General features: G+C 41.0%; 1 protein-coding gene across 1 annotated transcript in view; it reads right to left on the bottom strand.

Annotated features, from left to right (window-relative positions):
* Nucleotides 1–1,204: 1,204 nt before the first annotated feature.
* The window catches only part of LOC130089890 (LIM and SH3 domain protein 1-like), an 89,866-nt gene continuing 77,836 nt past the window's right edge, over nt 1,205–13,234 (bottom strand). The window contains exons 4-7 of the mRNA XM_056257508.1: nt 3,788–3,895; nt 1,968–2,046; nt 1,462–1,535; nt 1,205–1,378 (exon numbers count right to left, since the gene is read on the bottom strand). Coding sequence (XP_056113483.1) covers nt 1,205–1,378; nt 1,462–1,535; nt 1,968–2,046; nt 3,788–3,895 — 435 coding nt within the window. The remainder of the gene's footprint in view (nt 1,379–1,461; nt 1,536–1,967; nt 2,047–3,787; nt 3,896–13,234) is intronic.

Genomic DNA, 13,234 nt, shown 5'->3' on the forward strand with positions numbered 1-13,234 from the left:
CAGTATAATCAACTTGTAAAAGTGCATTTACCATTATATGACCAGAGTGTACCAGAGTGCCCTTCACCTTTTTGAAAGGTTCAGTTTTCCAATAGCATGTGCCTCGAGGCTCACATGTGTGCATGAATCGGATGGTATATTTTATTTCTGTTGCTTATATAAGTTGTTTTGTTTATTAAGTAACACGGTTGACAGCAGAATGCTATTAGACAGTTTGTAGGAGTTTTCCCGGTGAAGTGGTGAATAAAATACAAACTGTGGAATGCCAAACTCCTCCCAAGTTTTCACCGCTTTCTTATGCTGCAACTCATGTTGGCGTGCTATCCCCTATTACCAACACAAGAAGTGTTACACCCTCCACAGATTTAATATGCCTTTTTTTTCTGGCCCACTATCTAATAATTAGATTTTAATACTTAAAACATCATTAAATCATTATAAAACATCATGATTGTTATTTTGGGCACCAATAAAACAGATTCCATTATGTTTTTAAAATAATACACTTTCACAGCTTTATCCCTTTATTATTCAATATAATGGACTATAATGCTTTTGTTACAAAATAAAATGGAATGATATTCTATACACAGTTTTTTTATATATATTTTATAAAACCTCATTGTTTTGTGGTTCATCTCATTCCGGAAAGACAACAGAATTCTGTCTATTGTACCTACTTGTAAAAAACACTTGTATTGTTTTCCCATAGTGCATAATAGAGTACTCCAGAGGCAGAGGGAGTCTGTAACAGTTCTGCAGTGCTTGTGGTCAGAAGTCCACTGTTTAAGACTTTGTATTGCATAAGTCATTGTTTGAATGATGAATGTTGTCCAGTCATGTGGCCATTTACATAATATAAAAAAAATCTTCAGCCCTATTGCAATAATTGCTGTTGCCCAATTGATGTAAAAAAGTTTGACCCACTTCACTGCAGTTTTAAAATCGAAGACAGAGACCAATTTATATGCAGCAGCAAAGCAATACACAACACCATCAAAAATATGCAGCATCGCAGGATGAGCCTAAAAACAGCAAAAACAAAAAGCCAAATGGGAAGTAATAAAAAAAAAAAAGGTAAAAAAAAAAGGTGTACTCAAGTGGTTTTGTTCTAAGCATTTCAGCTTTGCCAATCTAGCTGTCTGGTTGAGTTCTTTTGTCTTGACTCAGATCAAGTTGAATTAATAACGACATACAATAGGACTCAGATTGTCTCTATGTAGTTGGCTGGGAGCATCCCCTGCTGTCCTGTGCGTTCCACGCGTCCGAACATCCAGCCTTCGTCTATCTGCTGCACGTCCACTATAAAGTCGCCATCTGCAAAGGATACCTCATCCTCATCAGCAGCAGCATAGTCATATACGGCCCTGTAACGCTTCTGTAGGAACAGATGCACAAGGTTAGGAAGAACTAAGTCTAAGCATGGGAAAATTTTAAAAAATGAGTAGAGATAATCCTTACCCCACCACTAGAGAGCAGTGGAGCAGCAGCTGAATGCGCAGGCTCTGGAACATTGTTGTAGCTCGGAGAGTGAGCTGGTGGGTGGAAGCCAGGACACAAAGCCGTAAAAAAAACAAAAACAAAAAAACACATCAGAACATGCAAAACATATCTAATCTTACAGCATGAAAAATGGGTACTTTACGTCAAGTAACCTTTATTTATATAGATCTTTTACTGATAACAGGAAAATAATGATAAGTTTTTTTCGGCTGTACAGTAGATCTAGAAGAAAATAGTGTCACAGTCCAGCTTAAGTAAGTTCAGTGATGGTTAATTTTTGTTGTAAAAAAGTTATTAATTTAGTTAATTTATCTACACAGCCGCTCTGGAAAAAACAGAGATGTCATCGTCCAGCTTAGTTCAGTTATCATATAATGGTGTCAAAGCAGGCAGATCAATAATATTGTTGAATATTAAGTGTCCCCAACTATGCAAGCCAAAAACGACAGTGTACATGTACATACCCTGATTGCCGAAGGCATTAGTGGGTGAGTCCTCTCCACCCATCTGACTTTTCTTCTCAAAGTCCTCATGATACTTTATCTGTTAACAAACAAAAAACATTACTAAGTCACATAAACACTACAGGCATATCTAAAGATGCCACAAAATTGTTTAAAAAGTGCAGTTTTTGTATTTACGCATTTTCTGTTGAAACAGGAAGTTAATGCAGTTAAAATCAAAGGTTAAGTCCCTTCTAAAAAATATTCAGCAGCCTTTAGTTTACATCACTGCTCAGCCAAACCACGACTGACAGATTGTAGCAATAAAGACTTTCAAAATGAATACATTCTTTTTTATAACCAATTAATAATTGTAAGAAGAAATGTATTACATTTACATTTAGTCATTTAGCAGACGCTTTTATCCAAAGTGACTTACAAATTAGGACTTAAGCGAGTCATCGTGAAGAGGCAAAAACAACGCAAGAAGTGCTCAAAATACAAAATACATATTACGAGCATTTATATGCTAAACAAAGTTAATTGTGTCAACATTCAGGAGTACAGTAGTATATACATACTCTCTATATAGAATAGGTAATATATACACAGATTAAAAAGCCAATAGTTTTCCTTTCATGTGGTGTGTAAAACTTTCTTAAAGGGTTAGTTCACCCAAAAATGAAAATTATGTCATTAATGACTCACCCTCATGTCGTTCCAAGCCCGTAAGACCTCCATTCATCTTCGGAACACAGTTTAAGATATTTTAGATTTAGCCCGAGAGCTTTCTGTCCCTCCATTGAAAATGTATACACGGTATACTGTCCTTGTCCAGAAAGGAAATAGAGACATCATCAAAGAGGTCCATGTGACATCAGTGGGTTAGTTAGAATTTTTTGAAGCATCGAAAATACATTTTGGTCCAAAAATAACAAAAACTACGACTTTATTCAGCATTGTATTCTCTTCCGTTGTCAAGCCGCGTTCAGTGATGCTGATGACGTAAGACGCTGCTGACGTCTGAGGGAGACGCACGCTGTAAACAAAACAATCTTCGCAAACATGTCTAAGGATTTCGACACAGAGCAAGACTTGCATTTTTTTGTCCAGCCATATTTATTTGAACCCGAATACACGGATACACGTCAGCAGCGTCTTACGTCACTGCGGACTCGTGAACGCGGCTTGACAACAGAACCGGAAGAGAATACAATGCTGAATAAAGTCGTGGTTTTTGTTATTTTTGGACCAAAATGTATTTTCGATGCTTCAAAAAATGCTAACTAACCCACTGATGTCACATGGACTACTTTGATGATGTCTCTATTTCCTTTCTGGACAAGGACAGTATACCGTGTATACATTTTCAATGGAGGGACAGAAAGCTCTCGGACTAAATCTAAAATATCTTAAACTGTGTTCCAAAGATGAACGGAGGTCTTACAGGCTTGGAAGGACATGAGGGTGAGTCATTAATGACATAATTTTCATTTTTGGGTGAACTAACCCTTTAATGTTGTTGTTACTCATTTCAACCACAAGGGGTCAATATTTTCAATGTTGCTGCTACCACTGATCAAAGAGTTGCTTGTCAACATTCCATGACACATAATGAGGAGGATAAAACGGTGAGAGAGGAAAAGTGGGAGGGAGAGACAAGAAAGCAGGAAAACCAAGGGAGTGTGAAGATTTATCAAAACAACTTTAGTCAAGCAATTCTGAGTATTTGAGAATCTAGATATAATGAATGAGAGTAGTACACAATGGATAAATATGGCAATGCTGATAATGTTTTTCAGTGAGGTGCATCTGTAAATACCGTTTTGTGAATCTCTTACATTGCTAATCTGATCTTGCGTCTTCTTGACCCTCTGCAGTTCTGGTGTATCAGCCACCACACAGAAGCCTTTCCCTTTGTTCCTCTCAAAATCCTCTTTGTATAGCACCTAAGAGATAGAAATGGATAATGTCGGGTAAACAGATTCAGAAAGGTGACAGGTGCAAAAACAAGCTTTTATAAGCAGCCCACACAGAATCTTCATGCATTAATGACCACCATTCACAAAGTGTGTAGTACTTTCAGCTCTCTTTAACACATTTTACAACATTTAGAACAGAATTACTCTGCAAAATAGTGCCGGAAATGTGAAAAATCCAAAGTGGCCAGTTTATAAGAAAAAGCCACTAACAAGTCTACACATGTAACCTTGGTAGTAAAAATATGCCATTCGCTATAGGCATATGAGCTCTGATTCAGCACATTCACAGACTCTAGATATACAGTAAAAATGGAACTGGCATGAAGAGGTATGGATCATTTTAGCTAAATGTTGTACAAGCTGTTTTATACTGACAATAAAAACCAAACCATATACTCAAACTCTCTTGAATAAAATCAGTTTGACAGAACAACATGCAACCACTGAATCTATTAGTTGAAAAAAAAAAGGAAATTGGGCAGTTACATACAGTATATTGCAGAAGCATATTTACTGCCATGCAAGCAGCATAAACTATAATTTATACTGCTGTTAGAGAGAACTGTCAGCCACAAACAGCACCCCTGCTATGATTTTACTGCTTCAAAAACAACATTCAAATATTTTATAACAGATGTACATGAGGATTTTCATAATTATTATTATATCACTATTTAAATTATTATATGCATTATTATCATGCAATTTTAATACACCAATACAAAATGGTGTATGTTGCAGTGTTGAATAGCATATAATCTAAATATGTTCAAATCTGATTAAAAAACAAAACCACATAATATGACATATCACAGGGGTCTATTGTCTTAAAAAAGGACACTTTAATAAATATGATTCAGAAAAAAAAAAAAAAATATGGTCCCCAGATTTTTTTTAATGCGTCTACAAAACCAGATTTGTTGACTTTTTAGAACTTTTCAGGCACACTTTGGGATAGGATATGACCAATACCATATATCACGATGAGAGTAATTTTATTTCACGATAACAATATATATATCATGATATAGTTATTTTTCCTTTAAATAAGGTTTTTATGATATCCAAAAAAATTATACCATTGTTTTATACGTAAAAAACGAATACTAGCCTAAAAAAAACTCAATCTTACTGAAGACAATTAAAAAGTGATTAAGAAAGAGCAAATAAAACAAACTACAATAAAACAAAGACACCAATGAAATAGACTGACCTGAAATAATAGCTACATAAATTATATAAAGTGATAAATATAATAGAACACACGTGTGACACTACTAGCTGATCGCTGATCGATTGCTCCTGTCTGCCTCGCTGCCTGCTGTGTGTTTGTTTGCTTCAAGGCTGTAAGCTCCGCCTGAGCCTCGTATTTCTTTATGTTTTGAGCCATCATTTACTATCTAGTTGTTTATACTACTAAATACAGCTTACCCAACATCTCAGATTAACCTTACATCTCTAGCTTCCGTTATTGTTAACACAGCACGCTAGTAACTCGCTAACGTTAGCCTGCTAACGCGCCACCCGTGCGCTCATTTATATATTTATTTTCTCTCGCGCGCCCGCGCCTTTGAGTTCATAAAGTCCAGGTAAGTAAGAAATCAGTCAACAAACACGGTGAGTAATGTCTTCTTGTCCTGTTATTGTCACCTGTGTCACATGTCATATGTTTAGTATAGCCTTCTCCGATGGCAGTATAGGATTTATATGTGATAAATGCAAGGAGACAGTCAGGCTGACGGAGAAGATTTCAGAACTAGAGACACGCATCCAAACTTTAATTGAGGATGGTAAGAATGCTAGATCTTTAGATAGTGTTTTGGATGCGCCTAGCATAGTGAACTCTTTACATGATTCAGTTCCGGCTGAAGTAGAGCCCGTGCAGCAGGGCAGATGGGTTACTGTGAGAGATCACCGCTCTAGTCGCGGATCAAAGAACCACTCTTCCGTTCCGATTCCCATAACAAATCGATTTGCCCCACTCAGTGAAACACCCACTGAGAATTCTGTTGATTGTGCCCTGGTAATTGGTGATTCGATCACACGGAACGTGAAAATAGAGACACCAGCCACCATAGTCACATGTTTGCCGGGAGCCAGAGCGCCTGACATCAAAGCAAATTTAAAAGTGCTGGCTAATGCTAATCGTAAATTCTCTAAGATCATTATTCATGTCGGCACTAATGATGTTTGACTCCGCCAGTCGGAGATCACCAAAATTAATATTAAAGAGGTGTGTGAACTCGCAAGTACGATGTCAGGCACTGTAATTTGCTCTGGCCCCCTTCCTGTACGCAGGAGTGATGAGATAGTTAGCCGATTGGCCTCACTGAATGGTTGGCTGTCGAAGTGGTGTCCGCAGAATAATATAAAATTCATAGACAATTGGAAAAGTTTTTGGGGCAAGCCTGATCTGTTGAAAAGAGATGGTATCCATCCCTCCTGGGCTGGTGCTGCTCTTCTCTCTAGTAATTTGGCTCATAGTCTTAGAGCTAAAACATGACAATCTGGGGCTCAGGTCAGGAAGCAGACAGACTGGCTAAACCGACCGTCTGCTAGCGGCCTCACGTCACCAAGGTCAGATAAATCCCATCACATAGAGCCTCTTTCACCTAGATATCATCATATAGAGACTGTGTCTGTTCCCCGAATTTGGAAATCCAAAAAACGTCAGGTTAAAAATTTAATTGATGTTCAACAAATAAAAAACAGATATAATACAGATGAGCAAATGATAAAGCTTGGGTTGCTGAATATTCGATCCCTTACTCCAAAATCACTCATAGTTAATGATATGATTTCAGATTATAATCTAGATGTGCTGTGTTTGACAGAAACCTGGCTAAAACCAAACGATTACATTATTTTAAATGAGTCAACCCCACAAGATTACAGTTATAAAAATGAACCTCGTCTGAAAGGCAAAGGGGGAGGTGTTGCTGTAATTTATAGTAATATTTTCAAAACCACTAAGAAATGTAGCTTTAAATATACTTCTTTTGAAGTATTGGTGCTTAATGTAAAAATATATAGTGTAAACGATAAATCACATTTGAGAATTCTGCTAGCTACTGTGTACAGGCCACCAGGGCACCATAAAGATTTTATCAAAGAATTTGCGGACTTTCTATCAGATTTAGTATTGGCTGCAGATAAAGTACTAATTGTTGGTGATTTTAATATACATGTAGATAATGAAAAAGATGCTTTGGGATTGGCATTTAAAGACATTGTAAACTCAATTGGAGTTAGACAACACGTGTCAGGACCTACTCATTGTCGTAATCATACTCTAGATCTAATATTATCACATGGAATAGATGTTGATGCTGTTGAAATTCTGCAGCAGAGCGATGACATCTCAGATCATTATCTAGTCTCATGTAAATTACATTTATCCAAGGCTGCAAAGCCGACTCCGTGTTATAAATACGTTAGACCTATAACTTCTGCCACTAAAGATTGCTTTATCAATAATCTTCCAAATCAGTTTCATCATCTCAGCATCCCAGATAGCTTAGAAGAACTCGATATTGCAACAGAAACGTTTAACTCTCTCTTTTCCAGCACTTTAGACGCAGTTGCTCCGTTGCGCTTAAAGAAGATTAAAGAAAATAGTCCAACGCCGTGGTACAGCGAGCACACTCAGGCCCTAAAGAGAGCAGCCAGAAAAATGGAGCGCAACTGGAAGAAAACTAAACTAGAGGTATTTCGGATTTCGTGGAAAGAGAGCTCAATTGCTTACAGAGAGGCTTTAAAAGCTGCTAGATCTGCTTATTTTTCAAACCTATTAGAAGAAAATAAACATAATCCTAGGTATTTATTTGAAACAGTGGCTAAACTAACGAAAAAGAAAGCTTCAAGCTCAGAAGTGTCAAAGCAACACGGCAGTGATGACTTTATGAACTTCTTCACTTATAAGATTGATAATATCAGGGACAAAATTATAACTATGCAACGGTCTACCACAGTATCGCATCAGGAAGTGCATTGTAGTCTCCCTGAGGAAAAAATTTGATTTATTTGTTGCTATAGGAGAGGAAGAATTCTGCAAACTCGTTAATTCATCTAAATCGACAACTTGTATGTTAGATCCTATACCGACTAAGCTACTGAAAGAGATGTTTCCAGAGGTCATATATCCTCTTCTTAATATCATTAATTCATCTTTGTCTCTAGGATACGTACCAAAAACCTTTAAACTGGCTATGATAAAACCGCTTGTTAAAAAACCACAACTTGATCCTACAGAATTAGTCAATTACAGGCCGATCTCGAATCTGCCTTTTCTGTCAAAGATATTAGAAAAAGCAGTATCTTCACAACTATGTTCCTTTCTAGAAAGAAATGATATCTGCGAGGATTTTCAGTCCGGATTTAGACCGTACCATAGCACTGAGACCGCTCTCATTAGAGTCACAAATGATTTGCTCTTATCATCCGATCGTGGTTGTATCTCTCTATTAGTGTTACTCGATCTTAGTGCTGCATTTGACACCATTGACCACAATATTCTTTTAAATAGACTAGAAAACTATGTTGGCATTAGTGGAATTGCATTAGCATGGTTTAAATCATACTTAACTGACCGTTATCAGTTTGTAGCAGTAAATGAAGAGATGTCTTATCGATCACAAGTTCAGTATGGCGTACCACAAGGCTCAGTACTAGGACCGCTGCTGTTCACTCTGTACATGCTACCATTAGGAGATATCATTAGGAAACATGGAGTTAGCTTTCACTGTTATGCCGATGATACTCAGCTGTATATTTCTTCAAAACCCAACGAAACTTACCAATTCACAAAATTAACGGAATGCATAGCTGATATAAAAAATTGGATGACTTGTAATTTCCTACTACTAAATTCTGAAAAGACAGAGATTCTAATTATTGGACAAAAAACTTCCACACGTAATAACCCAGAATACTGTCTAACACTTAATGGCTGCTCTGTCAAGTCTTCGTCGTCGGTTAGGAACCTGGGTGTGCTATTTGATACCAACCTTTCTTTTGAAAGCCACGTGTCTAGTATCTGTAAAACTGCATTTTTCCATCTTAAAAATATATCTAAATTACGCCATATGCTCTCATTGGGAAATGCGGAACAATTAGTCCATGCGTTCATGACCTCAAGGCTAGATTATTGTAATGCTCTACTGGGTGGTTGCCCTGCACGCTTAATAAACAAACTACAGCTAGTTCAAAACGCCGCAGCTCGAGTTCTTACCAGAACCAGGAAATATGACCATATTAGCCCGGTTCTGTCAACACTGCATTGGCTCCCTATTAAACATCGTATAAATTTTAAAATATTGTTGATTACCTACAAAGCATTAAATGGTTTAGCTCCGCAGTACTTGAGCGAGCTCTTAACGCATTATAGTCCTTCACGTCTATTGCGATCTCAAAATTCCGGACAGTTGATAATACCTAGAATATCTAAATCGACTGCTGGCGGTAGATCCTTTTCCTATTTAGCACCAAAACTTTGGAACAGTCTTCCTACCATTGTCCGGGAAGCAGACACACTCTGTCAGTTCAAAGCTAGACTAAAAACACATCTCTTTGACCTAGCATACACATAATACATTATAGACTTCTATAAATTCAATGTTAGGCTGCATAGATTAGGTCAGCCGGAACTGGGAACACTTCCCTTAAATCTTGATGTACTCGCTACATCATAAGAAGAATGGCATCTACGCTAATATTAGTGTCTTTGTTTATCCCAAGGTTTTCCCGCAGCCTGCTGGATCCAGGCCGTGTCCAGATCTGACGAAGGAGATTCGCCTGGACCCGATGACAATGCAGTGCTGAAGTATCCACTATCCTCTCCCTATGGAGGATCCCTTTCCCACTCTACAGATAAAGCGCTGTGAATTCCGGCTCGCGTACCCCGAAGTGATAAAATAAAACAAAATTCTGTATCAAAATTTATAGGCAAGAAAAGTAGTTTGTTTAGGCTGGGTTGTATGAATTACAAACCTGCGCACATATTTTAAAAAGCACATAACTATAGAATTCTGAATGAGCATGTGAACGCCGTCAGCGTTAATCACAGGTTCGCGTTTAAAGTCTGATCATTTCGACGGAGGTGAATCAATCAAAGTTAACTTTAGCTAGAAGTAACATTATTCAAGAACCGCTATAACGCCAAAACAATCTGTTACCTTAAATTATATGTTTATCTCTGTAAAGCTGCTTTGAAACAATTCATTGTTAAAAGCGCTATATAAATGAAGATGACTTGACTTGACTTAAAATGTATTTAAAAAAAATGCTATTCCCTGTTTAAACAAATATAATTGTATTCTTATTAAAGTTACAAAAGTGATTCAGTCAAGATCAGTGAGAGATTTTTTGTTGTTGTTTGTTTGATTAACATTAATAACGACAGCAGGTCAATTTGGATGCTGTCACTTTAAGACCGCCTGCACGGATCCATTATACTCAAGGGTTCTCTAACGAGAGGTTCTCTCGTATTGCGTAAGTTTAGCTTACGCTACGGGTAAAGTTCATATTTTCTCGAGATACTGAAGCCAAAATTATCCTTAATTTTGTAAACTTTGTCAACGCAGTGCAGCAGCTGCAGACCTAGAGCAGGCTGTCTAGCGCGCTAATTGGCTGCTCTGCGGCAACTGCAGCAGCCTACCAGTGAGCCTGGCGTGACGTCACGCCCAATGGTGACGCTTCGCACCCGCTCAAGTGGGTGTGGCTTAGCATATAAAAGCAGGGCTCGGAGGCTGCTTCCCTGATTTTTCATCTCCTCAGCGAAGCTCTTCGCACCGCTGGATCTAGAGAGAAGCCGCCGCCGTTGAAATCAGCGACTGCAAGCAGAGGAAAGCGCCTGAGGAAGCCGGTCGACTTCTCGCCGCCATCAAGCCTTCCGTGCCAGCAACGCTATCCGGCGACATATCCTTTTCTGCTTATTGCATTTTACTGTGTGTGTGCTTGCCGCTGCGACACACACATCTCTCTAAAAGAGCGCGAGCGTTCTTTTCAGAATGCCTCGCATTTCCTGTGGCTCGTGCCGAGCCCCGCTCAGCGTCGGAGACCGCCATGTGATTTGCGCTCTCTGCCTGGGCCCAGACCACGCAGCCCTCGCACTTCGTCGGGAGGCTGTGTCCACTGTGAGGAGCTATCTATGTCTACCCTGCGGGCACGTCTAGACCTCTTAACGGCAAAGCTGTCACTCCGCCATCTGCTGGACCGCGCAAGAAGAAGCGCCGTGCACAGAGACTGCCGGAGCCTGATGTGGCACTCAAACGCTCGCCGGAACGACTCCCTCGAGCATTTCTCTCTCCTTCTCCGCCCCCCCCCTCCCGGAAGCGCAGCCAACGCCTCAGGGGACGAGGCGCTTGATATGGATGAGGACACGCCGCTAACAGCTGTTCTCTACGTACGAGAAAGCTACCCCGCGCCCCATGCGCATGTGTATCTCACCGGCGAAAAAGGAAGAGTGTTTTAGTCCCGCCGAGGCCGGACTAACCCCTATTTCTCAATATGTCAATATTGCAGCTATGAGCCTGTTATATAACATGCACTCCTGCAAACAAACGCCAACACAAAGCTGTGATGACGCTCTCTTATCTGCTCGCGCTAACTTACGTCGTTTCCCCCTATGGCTCAGTGGCGAAACCCTAAGCTTTCGCGCCCGAGACCCGTGTTCGAATCCCGGCTCTGGCAGCAGATACAATTTATGCGGCTCTCCTCTCTGAGCTCGCGGACAGTTTTTCTTACGCACAGAAAGCACTGTTTAAAGCCGCGGCCGGACCGCCATCAAACTATCTCGCCATGTCAGTCCCCTTGGAAAGGGCTACTGCAGTGGAGTATTTGGCAGCCAACGAGTCGTTAATGTTACCCGCTCGCCTGCACACAACCGCGGTTTTTACGGCAGCCCAGAGAAATCTCAAAAGAGTGTAATGTCTGGTTATCCGGCTCACGCCGTTGGTGTTTCAAGTGTAGAAAATGTGCCCACATCTCAGTGTTCACCCCTACACACAAGCACTGTACCCCCCGTGTCTCTCACGCTCGCAGAACCCACTCTCATAAAGCTGGCAAATGCCGCTTGAGTGTTAGATGTAGGTATCGTGCCCACAACTCTGTGTTCACGCCTATCCTCTGCTCGCTCTGTCACACGGCTAAAACACTCTCATATGGGTCAGTCTATGAGCGTAAGTCATGTGCCCACTCACGCTTACAGACACACCGCCTTCGGCGCCGCTCGCACATCACAATGTTTTCACAAACCGTTCCCCATTCGTAGCAATCGGGACGTCTCACATGACACAGCCAGCTGCTGCTGTCAGCGAGCCGCCCTGTCCAGGCGCTCATATCGGTCTATGAAGATAGGCTATGAATGTAAGTCACGTGCCATCACGCTTACTAACAGACACACCGCCTCCGGCACCGCTCGCACACTACAAAGTGCTCACTCGACGTTCCCCATTCAAAGCAATCGGATCGTCATATATGAAACAGCTAGCCACTGCTTGTTATCCGGCTCACGCCGTTGGTGTTTTAAGTGTTGGAAAATGTGCCCACACTCCAGTGTTCACCCCTAAACACAAGCACTATGACTTCTGTGTCTCTCAGGCCCACAGAGCCCACTCTCATAAAGCTGGCAGATGCCGCCCGAGTACTAGATGTAGAAAACGCGCCCACGAATCTGTGTTCACGTCCATCCCCTGCCCGCTCTGTCATACGGCCAGATCAGCCTCATATAAATCAGGTTATGAGTATAAGTCACGTGCCCGCTCACGAGCGCTCACTCTTACTAACAGACACACTGTCCCCGGCGCTGCTCGCGCATCACAGAATGTTCATAAAACGCTCCCCGTTCACAGTAACCGGGTCGTCTCACTTAAAACAGCCAGCTGTCGCTGTCAGCGAGCCGCCGCATATGAACACTCATATAAGTCAGGCTGTGAATGTAGGTTACATGCCCGCCCCAGCGTGCTCACGCTTACTAATGAACGCCTTGCCTCCGGCGCTGCTCACTCACTACAAAGCTCTCAGAAAACGTTCCCCATTCAAGGTAACCGGGGCGTCATATATGAAACAGCGTGCCATTGCTGTCGGCGAGCCGCCGTATTCGAGCACTCATACCGGTCAGGCTGCGAATGTATGTCGCGAGCTCGCTCACAAGCGCTCGCGCTTACTGTCAATCGCTCCGCCTCAAGCACCGCTCGCGCTTCAAAAAGCCATCGTAAAACGCTCCCCATTCAGTGTAATCGGGTCGTTACATACGAATCAGCCGAAAGCGGCTGTCAGCAAGCCGCTTTGTTCAAGCACAGAGGGCGC

Source organism: Rhinichthys klamathensis, unplaced genomic scaffold (assembly GCF_029890125.1).
Source record: "Rhinichthys klamathensis goyatoka isolate OS25496 unplaced genomic scaffold, OSU_Roscu_1.1 h1tg000001l_1, whole genome shotgun sequence".
In the NCBI taxonomy this organism is placed as follows: Eukaryota; Metazoa; Chordata; class Actinopteri; order Cypriniformes; family Leuciscidae; genus Rhinichthys; species Rhinichthys klamathensis.